This window comes from Anser anser (genome assembly GCF_964211835.1).
Source record: "Anser anser genome assembly, chromosome: 5".
Lineage (NCBI taxonomy): Eukaryota > Metazoa > Chordata > Aves > Anseriformes > Anatidae > Anser > Anser anser.
This window is the reverse complement of record NC_139725.1, coordinates 44,166,014-44,186,110: the sequence shown is the minus strand read 5'-3', so window position 1 is coordinate 44,186,110 and position 20,097 is coordinate 44,166,014. Positions and strand designations below refer to the sequence as shown.

At 46.5% G+C, this 20,097-nt stretch overlaps 1 protein-coding gene across 11 annotated transcripts in view; it reads right to left on the bottom strand.

Moving 5' to 3' along the window:
• Positions 1-20,097, bottom strand: part of ADCK1 (aarF domain containing kinase 1) — an 89,228-nt gene that overhangs the window by 61,669 nt on the left and 7,462 nt on the right. For 3 of the 11 annotated variants that reach the window (XM_083838592.1, XM_083838590.1, XM_083838584.1), the window contains 2 exons: positions 17,157-17,294; positions 12,548-12,631 (listed from right to left, as the gene is read on the bottom strand). In XM_083838592.1, coding sequence (XP_083694718.1) covers positions 12,548-12,631; positions 17,157-17,282 — 210 coding nt within the window. In that variant the 5' untranslated portion in view covers positions 17,283-17,294. Of the gene's footprint in view, positions 1-12,547; positions 12,632-16,920; positions 17,050-17,156; positions 17,295-17,937; positions 18,087-18,631; positions 18,751-18,807; positions 19,152-19,388; positions 19,516-20,097 lie in introns of those variants that run through there. The other 8 variants (XM_083838585.1, XM_083838587.1, XM_083838586.1 and 5 more) reach the window with 8 other exon arrangements.

Genomic DNA, 20,097 nt, shown 5'->3' with positions numbered 1-20,097 from the left:
GAGACAGCAACACATGAAATACCTAGAAGTGATTAAATTAGATTGACTAGGAAGTCAGGAAAGATAACAACCATGGGATTATGCTGTCAATTCCAAAAACCTACAGTGACTGTCATAGTACTACGTCCAACAGAAGGAGAGTGGCTGTGGTGGCACTAAGTCATTATCAGTGGTATAGTGCGGTCCTAATTTAAAAAGGCCTATGATGAAGAGGAAAAAAAAAAAAAGTCCCTTTGTTACTCAGCAGATCTGTTCCCCTCTGGGTATCAGCCAGAGTTGCTGACTTCAGTGAAAAATACATAAATTACTCCAGCTTTTTCCTCCAGTTGAGAGCACAGAGCTACACACCCAGAAAAGCTGCTGGTGCCTATTAGCACCCCAGCAATAATCCCACTATGGGAGACTGAGCTGATGTCTCTTCTGATTCCTGTACAATCAATAGACTTGCTAAACTGCAATTAGAAGGTCAGACCCTTCCTCACAGCCACTCCTCTGCTTTCATACTGGAAACACTAGGTTTGCATAGGTGCAGGATTTGGAAAAAATGGGCTTATGTGGGTGCCACTGAAGGTAGCACTTGGTCTACTGAATCTTTCTGACTGCTAGGAACACAAGCAACACGGAGAACCCATATTGGCTTTGAGGGTGCCACTTAAAAGAAATGGCATGAGATAGCAGTTTGAATAAGACAAAAAAAAATATTTGAAACGGCATCATGTTGAGATGAACAAAACAACAGCCCAGAGGAACCTGTATGCTGGTAAGTCATTATCCAGAACAGACACTTTTGCTCCTGCAATAGGCAGAAGGAATTACCCCCAGCAGTACCAGAGACAGTTGCCTTTATTGCAGTTGGTATCACAATGAACAACACTGCATGTGTTTCCCCTGCACTTGGCTGGGGCTCACCTAGGATGTGAAGGGAATAAAATTGAGATCATCTTTATATACACTCACATATTCAACATTTTGCCCTTTCCATTGCCAGCTGTTGAGTTTTCTCTCTCATCCAAGAGATGAATGAGCATCCACAAGGTAGGGATGCTGCATTTGTAAATGTCAAATATATTACAAGAAACAAGAGGAAAATAGTCAGTAAAGCTGTTGAATGTCTTCTTTCATTCTAATTTTAAGAAAACGGAGTATCCCCCCACCTGCAGGCTCACTGTAAGCCACTATTTTACTTACGAGGAACTGGGTACAACAAGAAATATTGTCAGTGCATGGGGAGATGGGCACACAGCCAACAAAAAGAAGAGCAGAAAGCCTTCAGGTTACCTAACCCATCCAAGACTACAGTGACTGGTCCATAGTCTGGAAGAGTGGTTCAGCCTAGGGCATTCTGAAATAGATTTCCTGCCCAATTGTCTGTGAAAGAATATCCGTACCCTTATCCCCCATGCTCCCAGAGAAGCACCTACAAGTAGCAAGAAATGGGTTTTATCCAGTGGAAATCTAGGATGGTTCTTTTCTTAATATGAGATGCTGATTACTACAGATCACCTCTGCAAGTACCCCAAGGGGCAGGGTAAGAAAAGCCTATTCCATCATTACTCAACTACAACTCTTCTGTGGACAAAACTACAAATCTGGCAGTGCCTGCCACAATTTGAGAAACAAACCACCAACAAAACACCATCTAGGTTTCAGCCTGAATCTCACATGGCAAAAACTGAGGTTCCTTTGTCAAAAGGACAAGAACCTGGTATAAGAGACTAACACCAGACCAAAAAAAAAAAAAGTGACACTGCAGTGGAGACAATAGGCAAGAGACAATTGGCATCAACAGACCAGTCAAAAATAGGCAATTTCTATGTTGCCTAGAATGTAAATGGTAAACTCAAGACAAAAGATTTATCACAAAGGTAATCAGTACAAAACTGACAAAAATAATACTTACAAGGACTTTCTGAAGAATTAGACCTTGCTGGCAAAATACCATCACTGTGGCTGGTCCCAAAGACAAAATTTTCACGCCAAAAAAGACCTCAGAGAATTAGCACTGCACAAGATGGACGTGAAGCAAAGCAATGAGAAGAAATCAGATGCTAGCAACCCATAAGCATTGCTATCTATGATTTCCAGTATCTTTAAGATTAAAATATTTACATACTCCACTGAGATGCAGAGATCTCATGAAGGAGGACAAAGTCACAGTGAAACAGGAAGCAGGGAAAGATGGAAAATGTGATAAATATGGTCTTGCTTCTGTCTCTAGAAAGAGTGGAACTCAGTGTTCCCTCATTAAGGAGATCATGGCACAAAGGGGAGCTGTGCCACTGAGGACTCGATCCTTTCCAGGGATGGGAGAAAGTGCTGATGTACGAACACCTGGCTGGAGTTGATAAACTCAAGAGAGGGGTTGCTGGTCCCGACTAGAGAGATTCTTTGGCAGGTCACTGCTGCCTCATGACTCGAGTGAGACTTGAGACGAGGCAAAGCCGGGAACACGAACAGGCCTCCTCCAGGAGGCTGCTATAAGTCCACATTAAGCCTGTTCTGGATCCTATAACATCCTTTTTAATCGTGTGCTCATCAGTACCTGGGATTCACTGGCATCCCACAGTAGTCAGCCAATGATGAGATACAGATCTCACTGCCTCTTTGAAAGCCCAATAACCAAGTTTACATAAATTGTTGTCCTGACTACACATAGCTGGGTGAGCTTCTAAACGTAGTTATGAGCAATTCGGGTATTTCTAACTCCTGCTCTCTTGGGCCTGGACAACACTTCAGTCAGAGGGAGGTAGAGTGCCTCAGTCACTCCCACCACAGGAAGGCAGCTGCCTTTGGAACACCTCACAGCAGTCCTCAGAATAATTTGGGACAGGTAGTCTGCAACTTCCAGAGGGACACGTGCAGGCAGAACATCATCAGCCACTTGGAACTCAACAAGCACATCAGATCTGACGTTCTTCACACCAGGAACCCTTAGTGGCCATAAAATAGCCTAAGTAATGACTTTGTCTTGTACTAAAATCCATCAAACCCACGCGTCCAACATTCCTCACTTCCAAGCCTTCATGACACTGCTCACCCATGAAGCAACCATGAAGACTTCCCCTCCATATGGCAACGCCTTGTCTCATGCTTGTTTTGGCACATGATACTGCGAAGGCAAAAGCTCAATAAAAGCAAGTTTGGAAACACCCTCTACACTCTACTCCTAGGTTTGCAAATCCCTCATCTCCAGCAAAATACGTGTTGGTTTACAGAAAAGCACGTTTCTAACAGTTATATGGGAGCTGTTAGATTTTACTATTCAATTGCCTGAAAGGAGGAAAAGAAATCTCCTCTGTTGGCCTATTAATCTGTCATAACGAGACTCTTCATAATTAATTTGTCCCTAACAGTTGCTTTGTAATGATAGCGAGAGAATATTTCAGGAATGGCAATTACCTCCGGTGTCAAAATGATGAGGAAAACAAATGTTCAACCATCAACAAAATGCAGTGCCTTTTCCACTCCCACCCGATGGTGGGTGACAGCACTGCACGCCGGAATTACAGTGCGGTTAATTACTAGGCATGTTGCAACTGAGAATTCATTTCCCTTCTTGAGATGAAATTTGTTGAGCAATGCAGGTGGTAGGAGGGGCATCTGCTACCGGGATGGTGGTTGTGTCTTATCTGTACATTATTTCTTTAATTAGCTACACATATGTCCAATAATTATAAGCAGTAAATGTTTTTTGAGATATTTTAAGCCACCTTCCTTCATTAGCTGCACATATGTCTGACCATTTCAAAGATTCTGCAAAAGGACACAACGTCTTTTTGTTGTTACTTTATTTAAATTTACTATCCTTCAAATAACAGCCAAACGCCTGCATTAGTCTTTCGATAGTAATATGAAATTTAATGGCCTTTGTAGGCTGCTCATAAATGAAGGAGTTTCTTGGACTGGAAGCTCATTAAATTTCAGCACGTTACAAAACCTGATGTCTGACTATTTTGGGAGTGAGATTTCTAGGAAAGAAGTTAAGGCATGCGTAGGTGCTCATCTCTCCAGGTGAAGATCAAGCTCAGCCATTGCTGGGAACCTTACTCCAGAAAAGGACTGGGAAGGGAAAATCTCCTGGCTCAGCTGCTATTGACACAAGCGTGCCAAGCTGCAGTGTAGAGGACCTGCCTGGGGGTGGCAATGAATCCACCCAGGACCTGGGTCTTGATTTTCTCTGAAAATCCATTTTGTAGCGAACCTTTGCCATGTGAGTCACCAGTAAGCGCAATGCGTGGTGGAATAAGTCTGTGCCCCAGCTAGTAAGAGCCCTGGGGGAGGGTGGAGTAAGTCTGTGCAGGGACAGCATGGGAAGCTACACGTGTTCAGACAGGAATACACCAGGAGACGTGCTGGTGTAAAGCTACCGCTGCTTGCATTTTGCCCAGTCCTGAGCCACACCACCAGGCTCTTGCTACCCCAAAATCAAAATACAAGTTTAAAAGAATCAAACATCACCCTCATTCCTGGTACACACAGTCCCTAACCCATGGCCTCTGGGGCCAGTGAAGGTGGAGGGAAGCTGCAGTGGATCTAAGCCCTGCCAGTCAGGAGGCAGGAGCTGGTACAGCTCTTGGGAGCCCTCCACATGCAGCAGGTTGCAGGTATCTCATCTTCAAGTGAACAGCCCAGCACAAGCACCAGCTCAGGGTGAGGAAAATATGGCCCCAGCTAACAGCCTTGCTGCTGCTCACTCCCCATTGCTCAGGGGCGATCATTTCATTACAACGACGTTGCTCAGTCAAGGATCACCACTCTGTGTATTGGCAATGGATGACTCCCCATTCAGATTACCACAGCAAAACCTCAGCTTACTGAAGGAAATACAAGTAGGGAAGCTGTCCTGTAAAAGAAGAAGAGATAGAGAACAGGCACTACCAGGGCACTGCAGAGATGAGAAAGCTCCTGCTGGGCTCTGGAAATGCCCAGCTGTGATGCCTGACTGTGAACACAAAGGAAAGGGCTCCGGGGAAGAAAGCCTATCTCCCCTACTTCTTTTCACACAACAATCCTACAATAAACAAATAGGAGTGCAAAGCCTGCTGCCCTTCAGCAATGCTGAAAAAAACAACTTGTGTTCAGAGCAACCCTACGATAACAAACAGGCTGCACAGATACAGAGTTCACAGGCAACTCAAAACCAATATATTTTCCAACAGAAACTGCAGGGGCAGTAAAGGCATTTTAGGAGCTGTTTTTTTGAAAAGCAATTCTGCTAGTGACCTTTCCAGTGAATTTACCTCTAAATTCAGCAAAGCTGGCAAGGCAGTAAATGGCTGCAGGCTTGGCAGGAGGCATTTCATAAAGCACCGTGCATGTGTGTGTATGTGCAGGCTCACACGCAGATTCATTGTTGAAGTGGAGCTAGGAACAGAGCGGAGGCTGTATGAAGATGACCCTTGCCACTACGTTTATCTGCTCCCTGTGGGCCCCTTCCAAGTCACATCAGCTCAGTACACTGACAAAAACAAGTTGTTACTGGTGTCAGGCCTGCCAAGATGCTGCTGCTGCAGAGGAGGGAACAGCAAGCTGTTCTGATGGTGCACCATCAGCAGAATTTGCAGTCACTCAGACAGGACTCTCTCTCTCTCTCTCTCTCTCTCTCTCTCACACACACACGCACACAAAAAAAAGGGAGGAAGGGGAGAAACCCGAAACCAATTCTATTGGGACCAAAAGTACACTTCACTATAGTAGCAGGGAATGTGATTGCCATCTTGGATTCACTCCTCCAAAGCCATCTTTGAATCTGTCTTGGAAGTGGCTGCTTGAACAGAAATGCTCTCACGCTGAACACACAGGCACACATCCACGTGTAGACACACCTCCGTCCAGATCTCCTAAAATGCAGACGTGTTCACATCAGCAGGTTTCTAGGCAGGGCACCTGAACACCTTAGTCAATAAATTAAGCATTAGCTTCCAAGCCTGGCATTGAATTCTACATTTTGTTTTGTCTCACGACAAACTCAGAGAAACGGCTCCCTTTTTCCAGGCCCACAGGGCTTCCTCAGCCTGACAGAGTCCGGCCTGGCCCCAAGGCACTAGATGGAGGAAGACAGGAGAGTTGCCGTCAGGGATACCTTGACCTCAAGCATGCAACCTGGGTAGCCCTCATGTAGGTGAAAGGGTTTGCCTGAAACCCACCAAGATGCCTTCAACATTGCAAGAACTTCAGGGAAGTGTTTGCAAGACACCACCCAGCACAGCAATTCCCTCCGCACGCACTTACCAGACTAAATGAAGACACCGGCTTGACAGGTAAGATAATTGTGTGCTACCCTCCAGCACATTCTTTTATCAGATACACTTTGGGGAGAACGTGATAAGGTCACTGGTTTAGCAGAGCAAATCTACAGTTTTCAGCTCCTCCCTGAAATCCCAACCTGGCCTGATATATGAAATATCCTCTGCAAGCAACATCGGTCTTTCTACCTGTTTTGACTTTGCTGTACTCTATCCCCAGCTGAACATTCAGATATCTATTTTTCCTAGTCTCAGATATTATTTCTATTCTCAAGACGGCTGCCTTCTTATTTTTAAAATAGGTCAAGCACTGGTTACCGGTCATCTCTATTGATTTAACAGGCAGCCTCCAACAACCAGGTTGTTTCAGCTTGTCAATTCCCATGAAGGGCTGGGCCATGTTCTTCTGAGGTCCCTTCCAACCTGGGCTGTTCTATGATTCTTTGAGGTTATATAAACCAACCTTGTGTTCAAGGCTACACAGTCCCTCATTAAGGAAACACCCTTACATAGGGTCTGATCCAAAGTCAATGGGAGCAGTCTTAAGTTCCTTAAAGTAGCATCCTATGCAATCCTGCTTTCTTTTTGCTTCCTTCCCTCTTCAGCTTTCTGAGAAATCTTATGTGTCTATCTATTTGCAACGGTCACATCTGGGGTGAAAATCCAGGCAAATAAATAAGCCTCAACCACGAGCTCTTCAGAGCCTCTCTTTCCAAGTCTCTGACTTTGCATTGTTAAGTGTTCACTTCACATCAGGACTTCAGGTGTAGTCCAAACAGTAAATCAAATGAAATTATTTCTTCACTTTCCAGTTGCTCCTTTTACAGTGCTCCTCATGGTGCAAGCTCCTTGCAGCCTACATCCTTCAAGAGCTGATGGGTTCCTCACTGCACCAGCTGAAATGTTCTTCAGATGTTCCTCTGGCTATTATGTACCTCTTCAGAAGCTGTAGGGATGCAGGGATTCAAATGCAAAGGGATAGCCCCACCTGCAGGAGAGAAGGCAAAATGCTCCCAAGGCCCACAGCTTCCTTCTGCTGGGGAGCTGCCAGAAACATGCAGAACCCCTTAAGGCAAGCCTCTGTGGAGACCAGTGGCGTGCCTGACACCTCACACATGCTCCTGGAGAGAAGCATTTCAGGAACGAGGGTGCAGAGCCAGCAAGAAAAGTGCAGTAGATGAGGCACTGCCTATTTTCCCCTCACCTCTCTCCTTCCTCCTCCTATAGAGATGTCACAATGGCCTATTTCTCTGAATAAATCTCTGCAGAGGACTGAAGAACATCCTGCTTTGTAGGCACACATCCCAAAAAATGGACCTTCCTGCAATGCTACTAAATTAAAACCTAGAGATGTTGTGGCCATAACGTTCAGCTGACAGCACTCTAGAAAGCAGAAGGAGGAAAAGGAAGTGTCTTATAATTGTAAGATTTATTTTACAGCTTGTTATGTGTTTTCAGTGCAAAGCTTTCATGCTTTGTGTGTTGGCAGGAAGTTTGCTAGACAGCAGCGCTCAAATGGAGAGTCATCAAGCCAACAGCTGGCCCTGCTAGTAGTTTTTTTAGACTGCATTAGCGCCAACCATGCCTTTTAGATGAAGAGATATCCTGGGGAGGACATAATAGGGCAACCTCACATGATCAGCTTAGGGACTGTAGATGGGCTGTGAAGCTCTTCACCTCTTACTGGTTCCCATTTAGCTTGGCGACAGAAAGTCACTGCCACCTAATGGCTATTCCATGTCTCATAACGAAGCTCTTTTGCTCCTCATCCCAGTTCACCACAAATTCAAGTCGAAGAGAACCGCCACTGAACACACTGGCTGTGGTGCAGAACAGCCCCCAGTCCCTGCTCAGAGCGGGCTGAAGGAATGCAGGAATGGGGACCTCCCAGGCATGAAGGAATGGAGACCTCCCAGGCATTTCTCTGTGCAGACACAGTCCAGCTCCATCACGACGAAACTATTTTAAGATAGCCCTTCCTACTAAGGCATACAGCATTACTGAACCATGGGGAGAGCCGCAGACACAGGCTGTTTTACTGGTTTGAGCTATCCAGGAATTGTAGGCTACTTTTGAAAAAAAACAAAGAAAATGCACATGTATGCTCACTCTCTTTCTTTCCAGGGCAGTAGGATCCTTCAGTCAGGCAACTTCACTGTGAAACATCTCTTTTTTGATAATACCCACCTCACTTTGAGAAATAAACACAACATATGCCAGGAATAACTCTTAAGGAGCAAGAAATCCTATTCTGTATAATGATGGCACAAGATTACACCTTCCAAATATTTGCCCAGCTACTGATAGCCCAATAACCAAGAGTTTGAATGAGAACATCCACATTCTGCTCTCAAAAGGAGGAAAGTTAATTAACCTCCCCAAATGGCTTTTCCCTGACAAAGCAATTCTGTTGCCGGCAAAGTTAATTCAAGAATGGATTCTTACTGTCTCCAGAGACACCTGGACCAGAGATCCTTTCTCTCCTTGCTATCTCCTCTCAGTTTAAAAAAAAATACCGACATCAACATTTGCAGCAGTACCTTCTGTTGTACATAGGAAGATGACAAGATTTTCAACTGTGGCCACTAGTGCAGAAATCTGCAAGATGACTGACCCGCTGCGTTCCTCTTACTACAATGACAACAACGTAGGAGCCCACTGATGCCAGCCCTTAAACAAACAGCTTGTTGTGAGATACCTCCTGACTGACAGCAGGATCAACAGAAATTGATGCCAGAAATATAGGAAGTGTCAACCAAGACATGCAGGTGCTATGATGAGAGCCACGCTGGAAATGTCACAGAGTAGGCTGACTTGAGACTGGGGAGACAAATACTCAAGGAGGCAGAAGAATATCAGAGAAATGCAGCCCTCTACAGAATAACACTGTTGAGAAAGTAATAGGTAAGAAATGCCCCACTTGGGAAACAGCTCTGTGCCCTCCTCTGATCCTCAGTACAAGCAGAGGCAGGAACAGGAAGAAATGACCAAGTTTACGTGTACAAAGATGGTCAGAACCACTTCATGGAAGAGACAAGTACTGAAGAAAGCTCAAAGCTCCCCAGATGTTTCTGACACTAGACCTACAGACATCCAGAGCCTTGGGGCTAACCATGGCTACCGCTTGGCCTTGGCATCAGTACGCTGGCAATACCATCACAAGCAGGACAAGGGCAGCTAGCCCAGGAAAGGTCTCAGGAGAACAACCAAGTTACACGTATGGTCCAGCCACCAGTGGTGAGCTGAAGCAAGCACTGGTTTATCCCTGCTAAGGCAGTGGCAGCAATGGAAAAGGTAAGACTTCTTCCCTCTTCATTGCTGTTTAATAAGAACTACGAGTGCCTTCAGGAAGGTGGTTCCTCATGTCTCCTGGCTGATGGAAAAAGCAGAGATGCGTAAGTGATTAAACCAGCCCCAGGGACACACAGTGACGTTCCAGCTACTGCTTCCTGCCCTGTGGAAAGCAGCAAATACTTCCCTGATCTACTGACCATAAAAGGTGCTGAGATCTGACTAGCTGAGGACATTAGCATCAAAGTGGCGTGTGAGGAACAGAAAAATAGAGTAAGATTGAAGAGTTTTCCTTGGAGCTACGTGGGAACCTGGCTAAAAGCCCCCAGGGAATCCATTTCCTTTTTAATCTGCTTTGCATTTAATTGCTTCCTAATGACTGTGTCCCTGTTTCACCCCAGCAGACTCAGGGACTGGTGCTGCCTCTGAGGCTTCCCATCTCCCATCTGAGCCTGTGGGTTCATTTAGAAGCCCTGGTTTGGAAGCTGGCTGGGAATCCACAGACAGTTAAGCATTATCATTTGCACTCGAGTAGCACCCATCAGTATGCTGAGTACCAGGAGGAACTACACAGAAGGGAGCCCTTACCACTCCCAGATGCAAGCCCGTCTCAGACACACATGCAGCTGCGCTGACCCCCTCACCAGAGGAAGAGGCACAGCAGCTGCACCCAGACCTGCTGGCACTCCCCACAGTCCCAGGGACACCAAGGTCCTGCCTCACAGAAACCCTGTTCCAAACATAGCACCAAAAATGAAGCTGGAAATCAGTAAACAATTCACACACACATTTAAAAGCAAAGTCCAAACTCAGCATATGAAGAGGAGGTGCAGCTGGCTTCACTGGAGGAACAGCACGCCAAAAGAATACAATGAATGTCTGAAAGCACCAAACATCTATCCAAGAGAGAGGCAAGTACAAGTAACATCTGAATAAGTATCCTTTACACACAACACATACTTGGGAGGGTCATTCACATCCTCTTGGTCCCACCCAGTGATTAACCTTCAGTACCAACTCCAACAGAACTTAAAAGTCACCCGCTTCTGAGCTGGTCCAACGCCAACAAACTCAGCTCCCACAAGCTGTTCAAAGAGCTGCAAGATGGTAAAAACTTGGTTGCCATCCACTTGGAGCTGCACTGAGATAAAGGGTTTGGCGTGCAGTGCTCTAGGTCCAAAAAATCCTCTGCTGCCGAGCTGATGCTTTGCTAGCACAAGCACTGCAGTGACGTTGCTGAGGGACCCACGACTACTGCTAGTTTCAGGCTCAGTGGTGGCCTTCCAAAATACCTACCGACAGCAGGACAGGCCTCCAAAAGCCGAAGAGCTTTGTCAAAGCATGCTATGCCTGCACTTACTTTCTTCTTTCTATCTCCAAGCTCATTCTCCTTGATGCAGCCAGAGGCTAGTGCTGGCCATGCCACAGAGCCAGGGGCCGTGCCACACGCAGAGGCTGACTCAGCTGCTCCTGTCTGCCAAGCAGGGAGAGCACAGCACTGTGCGGTGCCAGCAAACAGGGCCTGTCCTGGCTGCCTGGGGCACAAATTGACAAACCATCAAAGCCTGCATGACAGAGGCTAATGAAGCCACGGAGTCACATGGCGAAAGGTCAGGAATTTGCAAGGGCTGCTACGAGCTGCTGCCAAGTAACAAGCTGTCCACAGCACTGATAACTCCATAACTTGGGTGTCGCTCAAGAAAGCCACAAAGCTTCTGCAAACCAGGTTTCAAAAGCAAGTGGCAGAGACATGGAAAGCAGAGCTCTGGACTCCCAACGTGTTTATCCCTATTTATGCCAGGGCATCAGCACCGCTCACCTGGGATGAGGAGCTACAGCAGAACAGTTCAGTGTCTTTACACAGAAGCAGAGGATAAGAAAAAGCCCAGGAAAGATCCTCTACAAACTGTCCCAAACACTCGAAGACCACACTGATGGTGTTGGTTTTCTGCCAGAGGAATACTAAAGTCAAGCAGTATTGATTTCTACCTCTGGACAAGGTCTGAATCAGCATGGCTCACACAGGCTTGGTACAATGCGTGAAAAGGAGCTCATTGCTCAACCGTAAGCCAGGCCCATCGCTGCTTCCAGCTTTAGAGTCCCTCCAGTCCGAGAGCCCCTGGAGAGCATTACCCAATGCATTGCAGCCACACCAGTTGCCCAAATGCAGCAAGTACTAAGAAGAAAAATAAGGCTGAAGATCTTACTTCAGAAATACTACACAGACTTGTCTAATTCCGCACAACCTATATTTCCCAACCCAAAGAGGCCCTGAGCTGCAATAGCAGGGACACTGGCTACACCACATACACTCAAGTAAAACTCAGTGTCACTCACAGCTCAGCGTATCGTAGGGCTGCAGGACAGAGCGCAAGGTGCAGCACAGGACCGAGAGGAACAGCAGAGGTGCTTGTCTTACTTCTCGCTAGAAATGCTTTTTCTATTCATGTTAATTAGTCACAAGAAAACACAACAGAACACAGTCTTATAGTGAGATCTACCTTTGTTTGCCCAATTACTTCTGATTTCTTTAACAATTTGCGAGCTTGATTCACACCCCTATTATTTTCCATCCAACACACTCCTTTTACTTCAATCTCTCAGCCTTCACGTTATGGCCATTATCCTACTTGGGTAAGCAAGATAAGAAACCACCGCCAGACCCCTCTCAGCAGCTGACCTCCACACTACCAGTCAGGGCAGCAGGGATCTGGTAACAGGGTCTGAATGCATCTTACCTTATACACTAAGAACTTGAATCTCTAAAGGGCATAAGTGAGCACTGGTTGCACATGCCTATTCTTGACAAAGCAACTTCTCCACCAGGCAGTGTAGGTCTTGCCAGATTTTATTCAATATGCTGCAGTTTGGCTCTGCTTTTATCAACAATTTAGAAGGCATATTGAATTATTAAGCTGACAGCTCGATAGTTAGCTTTACAGCAATAGCTTTAGCAACACATCTTTGCCTTGCAGAGTTTCCAAGGAACACAGTTCAGTGGTATCACCTACCTGTGATTTAAGGAAGTCATACTCCTCTGATCCATACGGGATGCTCCGAAGGGAGGTGAGGTAGTCATAGGTGATAACTGCCGTCTGCAAATTAAACCAGAGAAGTTGAGCATGCTCTGCAGATATCTTGGATCAAAACAATAAATTCTGTTATGGAGAAATGTATGCAGCTTAGGCTCCAAAGACTAGACTCTACAGTGGAGTTTAGAGTAACAGACTCATAAGAATTTAAACAAAAAATTACATTTCAATGACCATTTATAGAAAGCAGTGCATTGATCTCATTGATATGTACCTCCAAAAAAAAAATCAGTACTTGGCACTCCTATACTATCTTCCATATGAGAAGCTCAAAGAATTTTTGTAATCTCTGTAGGGCACCTTGAACTGTGGCTCCTATGCTCAGCCAGCCAACTGGGGTTTCCACAACAAGGTCTGCTGCCGGTTAGACAGATCATGAAGTCCTGTTTGTGCCCTACCAGTTATCCCACACTTCATCTTTACACCTCCTGCCTGCCTAACCACACTGGTACACAGGGAATTCAGTCTGGTTACATGGCTCAGCAGGGAACAGGGTGGCTGAAGAGAAGCTCACTGATTGGCACAAGCAGCAGTACTTGGGATCTTCAACTTCATGAAGGACTAGAGGGCAAAAGGGTCAGATACCCAGTTACAAAAGGACAGTATGGGGATCCACCTAAAGCTTATTAGCTAAATATAGCCACTGACAACGGAATTAGATTCCTAAGAGTCCTAATGATTTCTGAAAATGGATCTTGGGTATTTCACAATTCCATCCTCTGCCTAAAGTTTCTCTCCACAGTTAGAAAGCCAGCAAATGGAACAACAGGATGGGATAATAACCCCCCTTTCACTGCAAACATGCCTAGGAAGGGCACAGATGGAGCACAAAGCATACACAAGGGATCAGGAGAGCCAGGGAGAAGATAGGATTGAGTCTGGTTTGAAACAAAGTTACTGGAACAGACACAAGAGCAACAGTCACAAGACCAGAGATGCTTCCACAAGGAAATCAACAAGGAATCAGTTAAAAATAGACACACTTGTTGCATCTGGAGATTAGGTTTCTCATATTTCCTGTTTTCCAGATTGGAAACTGAGTACAACATTATTTTTTTTCTTCTGGCTTTTCAGGCTCTCTTGCCCTTAACAACGAACTCAGGAGCTACACCGCTATGCAGACACACATTTGGAAGAGAAAATTTTCCAAGCATCTTTCCAACCTCAAAGAATAACTTTGAAGTGGAGGGACGTTCAAATCAGCCTGGCATGAACGCTTGAGTTGGTTCTTATTTTATCTCTGGCCCACGAGGGTAATTATCACCTCCAACTTGAAGAGAAGCAGCTAACAGATTGGCCTGTATTACAGAGAAGAGGGAATTAATTTAGCATTTGCTAATTACATCATAATCTTAAACACTAAATTAGTATTATGATGATCCTGATAGGCAACCCTGACATTGCCAAATCCCTGCTAGTGCCTGAGATATATTCCAGCTACAGCACAGAACATTCATTCCACGCACCCAAAACAACCAGGAGCCCCTCAAAGAAACATGGCAAATGCACAACTGCTCCGCCAGGTTTCTTTACCAGAGCACACAAAGTGTCTGAAATGTGATGCCGTCCAGTCTACTGACTTGGTTCTTATACAAGACCAGCGCCATAATTTATGTTACAGTGTGAGGCTGGATCTCAGAGACATAAGAACACCTGTGAGATCAACCAGTCCCTCCCCCTACAAATGCCGGATTACTTCTTTAACAGATCCTGTACCCAATCCAGCGATAAGCGTTCCAACGACTTGGGCTTCCACTTTGATTCCATTAACTCTCAGCTCCTTACACACTCTCCACCACTCCTAAAGCTATCCTCAGATCTCACCAGATTGTGGCAAAATGTTCTCTCTGAACAGTTATTTATCCATATGTAAGCAAAAGCCAGTTCCCTGAACTGAGATTCGGGAAAGAAATTTTCTGCTAGGGAACTTCAAGTTTCTTCGGAAGTCTGCAAAGGACAACAGAACCAACATGCTTAAAATACAAGCACACTCAAATCTTTCTAATCAAACTCAGGCAAAAACTGTCTGGAGTCTTAAAGTTCTAACCCAGGTTTCTTGACCTCCATATGTTCTTTTTTCAAGTTTTGTTGTGTTTGGTTTCTTCCCCCCACACCATAACTTATCTTATATTTTTGCATCTGATGCTGCTGAACTCAGACCTTAAGAATTACAGCCCTTCAATTACAGCCTGCTTCTGTCTGAATATGGTCCAATGATAGAGTCAAGCATCCAGTTAAGAAGCCTGGCCAGGGCTAGATTGAAGGACAGACATGTTAGGTCCATGTAGATGCTACCAGTATCCAAAGTTTGCTACAGAACCTCAGCTTTCATTTACAGAACAAGCAATCCCAAGAATCTGAACGCTTCTTAGAAATGAAGATGTCTAATTGCTCTACTGGCTTCAGCCTGTGTATGGCCCAGGAATAAGACCAGCTTGGGCTGCCAGTGCTCAGATGAGAGCTGACCCCTGCCTTTCCAGCTAGGAGCAGACCCCGAGGTGGGAAGGCAGAGATCACTGGTGCAGCAGGACTAAAAGATCTATCAGGACCAACCTGACCATATGAAATCATATGTATTAAAGCAACAGGAATTTCAAAAAGAGACAGAAAATTCTTGTTTGAAAGATACACAGACACGGAGATACAAGCACATGCTGCCATCAGAGCACTGGCAGCACTTCTGGCTTATAGCCATGGGTGCAGAACCCTCGAGGGCATTCAAGAGCAGGGCCAGCAAAGTGCTTTTCAGCCCATGACTTATGACTTCCCTGAAGGCAGGGGACATTAAAGTCAAGCACATCTTTAGATTCGCTGGCATCTAAAGCAAAGGAATATCAGGAACATTGTCTAAACGTGAGGAAGGACTTCTATAACTGTGTGGGTGACAGAGCACTGGCACAGACTGCCCAGAGAGGCTGTGGGGTCTCCCTCCTTGGAGATCCTCAAAAGCCAGCTGGAGATGGGCCTGGACAACCTGTTCTGGGCAGTCCTGCTGGAGCAGGGGCTGGACCAGGTGACCTCCAGAGGTACTCAGCCATTCTGTGATGAAAATCTTCTCTCCCCTACTTCCTGTTCATTGGGAAAATGCTCTCTCGCCATCACTCAAAACACAGACCAACCGCACAGCCTCACCGCTGCACATTTCTCACTCTTTTTTGCCTTAAACAGAAAACAGACACCAAGAACACTGATTTCAAGTAAGATCAAGAAACACTGATCAAGCAGGCAGAACTCATGGGCAGACTGGGCAGCCCAAACACCCTGGATAACAGACTCGTCTCAAGCTGCAATAATCTGTTCCCTCTCTGTGCCCAGGTTCACGTGCAGTAAAAGAGAGAGAGCTGCTCCCTGCCACCAGGCAGTGCTGCCTTATAGTTAGTGACAGAGCACAAAATTTAACACTTGTTTTAAGAAGAAAAGACTAAAGTTCATATTTCTGCCCTCACTCTTTTCAAAATAATCATTCTTTTTTTACAACAGTTCATTGCGCAGCCTGCACATATAAATGGCATGGCATGCGAGCCAACCAGCAGAGCTTGTTTCATATTGCATCTGCCCTCAGGAGCTAACTGCCTGCAAAACTCATTAATTAAGTGCTCAAAAGTCATAGAACAGACAGAGGCTTAGCACTGGGGGTCTGTAAATGATGGAGATCGTGGCCTGCAGTGACAGGTGCATAATGCAAGTGAGGTGCAGGTAGACTGATATCCGCTCCTGAGTCTCTGCTCTCCTTGTTCCTGGCTGCTCGTGGGTTCATCAGTGAATGTCCCCCAGGAGAAGGCAACAGCCTGGCTGGCAGTCTCCATCCTCAGGTTTTCTGAGGCTGTGATCAACACAAGGGTGAAATAGCAGTGACGCAAGGAAGGTTTATTAGGACGCCTTTATTAAGGACACAAGGATTTATTTTCTGGATCTGGAAGCCAATGCAATCTCAGGAGCGTATCATCTCCCACCCTCACCTTACATTTACTTTGAGAATGACCTTCAAAGCACCTGCCCTTCTCTACCCAAATTTCTTATAACGAGGGTCTCAGGGCAATGGCTGCCATAGCACACCAATACAACCACCTCAATCCTTTAAACAAAATGCTCCATTGTAAAAAACTGCACATGTAAATTACAAATCAAGACAAGGCAGTTTGAACTACATCACTCTTAAAGGCAGCAGGAGACCCCACCCTCATAACTGACCTTGAAGGGTGGCTGATAGAGATGTGGGCCCAAAGTGAGCCCTTCTTCTGAAGGCCCCACCCAATCCAGGGAGACAGAGACAGTTCTCTGCAGCCCAGTACCTCTATTTGGTTCTTTCCAAGATGAGCAAATGACAGCTTCATTCCTTCTATGCTTTCACCTCTTTTCTCCTCACTGTGTCAACAACCTGAGGAGCTCCCTACTGACCTTCTGACTCCTGGAGACGACTGCTAAATGGAAAAGGAGAGAGGGACCGCATGGAATCCCAAGTTTTTGTGAACTCCAATTCCCTTACCCACCTAGCAATCTTCCTGTACTTTACTTGTATGACACTTACTGTGGCAATGGCTCGGCCCACACGAACCACTCCAAAATCATTGGGATCCAGGAACTTGTTGCCATACAGATAGATGCCAGAAGTGGCTGCTGCCAGTGAGGCAAGTTTCAAGGCCCTTCGTGCCATGACTGATGAACCCTGCCAAGAAACAAAAAAGCAACATCTGAGAATGACGTAGCGAAGCCCCCTACAGGGACCTTACAGTTCAAGTTTTAATCACTCCTTTTCTAATTATGCATTGCTAGCACTGCTCCCAGCCAAGAGGTCATGCAGCAACCAAACACAAGCTATTCTGCTCTGACTCCATCATTATTTCTAAATCAACAGTGTCTACAGGCCACAAATCCAGAAGTAACTCACTGCACTAGACCTTGCATAACCACCAAGTCAACATTTGTTCATGGTCCCAACGGTTTTACAAGGAGAAACAACAGGTGGTCGGAGAGAAGGCAGCATGTGCTCACCAGAAGTCAGTTCAGATCACAGGAACAGGCTGCCCCTTCGCTGCACGTGTTTTGAAGGTATAGGCAGATTATAAGGGGATACTAGAAGACTTTTTTAAGAAGCGGGGTTTAAAGAAAGCTCTTTCAACACTCAGAGAGCCCAAAACTGATGAGAAACTCTGTCAGACTTGTTGCAAAAGCTCCTCAGCACTGCCGAGCACTGGGGAGAACACACGATGCATCCCTGGAAGCCCTGCATGGGCTCCAGGGCTCAGTGGCAGACAGCCACCCACAGGGCAGAGGAGGGGACCTGATGGGGGTGGCTGAACAAGACTCACTTTCTCATCATCACCATCCCATCCAGGCGCCAGGCAGGGACTGCTCTGCCAGGACAGATGCCTGCGGGTATCAACCACCCAGTCCTGGCTGTTTCACAGGCCTGGCGTAAGCCCGAGGTGCGTCACTCCTCTCCTCGCTCACCCCTTCCCTGGAAGATGAGGGTGTGAAAAAAATGTGTTAACCACACCAACAACTTTGGAGCACTTGTACTCATTCCTTGGAGTGAACATCTAATTCATTAAACATATGACATAGATTTAGTGACTCTTTATGTCACTTTAGAGGATTCAAAACTGAAAAAGTTGACCAGCTAGCTGTATTTCTCTTTATTTTCCCTTAGGCAGGTATTAGACAGAAAACACGATCAACCAGTCTTTCTGTTTACACCACGGATCAAGCAACACAGGTCACCTGCTCCGCAAGCTCTCCAGAGCATCCATGACAGCGTGGGCTTTTTACCCCCTCGAGATGGAGTCCACTCATTCTCCTACAGTTAGACTTGATCAAGAAAGTTTCCTACTTCTTACTGTGACCCTGTAGTGGGGTCAGTTTGGCTTGTGCCTTGTCTCTTGGAAGCCTTGTAACCAAAAAAACATACAGTGACATAGGTCAAGCCTTTCAGAAACAGTTCACAAGTACACAATCAGCAAAACAGGCTAATATAACACAAGACACCCTGTACATGAACCTTACCTAAACTTCATTATTTCTGTTTATTTCCTTACAAGCTCTAGGACAGAAAAGCCATAACACAACCTGTCAGCGCCAGTCAAAGCTGCCTGCAGCACCCCAGCTCTTTCTCACGTGGGAAGGGGAAGCTGGCTGAGCAGGACTCCTCTGAACTATGAGGAAACGCAGAGAAAACACACCTGGACCTCCAGCTGCAGCCAATTAAACATCCTCCTCCCCTGCTTCACGGCATGCTAGGAAGCTGGGGGCTCCTTCCTGGGGGATCTCTTGCATCCCTCGGCACCTTCAAAAGACGTTTTCCCCCATGGGTTTTAATTAAAGCATTTCTGCTCCTTGCAGGATCTTGTAAAATCTCATTCATTGGATGGTGAAAGGCCCAAACAGAGCCTTTTTTTAATATATCAGATATATTATATATATATAATATGTGCTCGTCAACAAGCACGAGGAGCACTTGGGGTGACAAATGCACGGGGACAGCACCCGAGCTCGCCGCCAGCAGAGCTCCCACGTCGCAAGGCTCACGCTCACGTGCTGCGGCCACAAAAAACACGGTAAAACAAACGAAACCCTTCCAACCACGGCAGAGAAGCGGAGCTGCCAGCAACCAGCCGCACCTCGAAGGAGCCCCCTGCATGCGGGCAGCCCGCGGTGACACCCGGGGGCACCCCAGCGGCCGCCCCCCCCCCATTAACAGCCGCACTAATTGACCACCCCCCCGCTCCGCTGTGCCCCCCCCCCGCGGGGTGCCCGCACTCACCGCCCCGCCGCAGCCCCGCAGCAGCCCCCGCGCGTGGTGCGGCCCTGCCCCGCGAGGCACGCTGGGAAATGTAGTCCGCGGGCGGGGCCGCCATCACAGAGCCTGCCCGGCCCCGTGCGTGGGCTGCGGGCACAGGGGATGGAAGGGCTGGGGGCGACAAGGGGAGTGGTCGCGGAGCCGAGAGATAATGATAACAAAAAGCTTTCCCTTTTAGGTCCTTGCTGGAAGAAATGGAACTGATAATAAACGTTATTTTTGAGGCGCTATGCAAAACCACCAGAATCACAGAATCATCCAGGTTGGAAGAGACCTCCAAGATCACCGAGTCCAACCTCTGACCTAACACTAACAAGTCCTCCACTAAACCCTGTCACTAAGCTCTACATCTAAACGTCTTTTAAACCTCTCCACCACAGCCTTCCTGCAATAAAGGTGGGGATAAAAGGCCTGAGAGACAGGTGAACAAAACCACGGCCACTTCTGCCATGCCTGGGAGAGGAGGAACAGGGCAGAGAATGCAAAACGTTGCTGAATTGTCATAAATACACATTATTTGTGATAAAGCATTCGTATTCCCTGAAACCAACACCTACCTTGGTAGTCACCCATGTGAAACTCAGCATTTCTGAATCGCAGAATGCCCAAGGTTGGAAGACCTGAAGACCTCTGAAGATCACCTAGTCACCCCCTGCCGAGCAGGATCACCTGG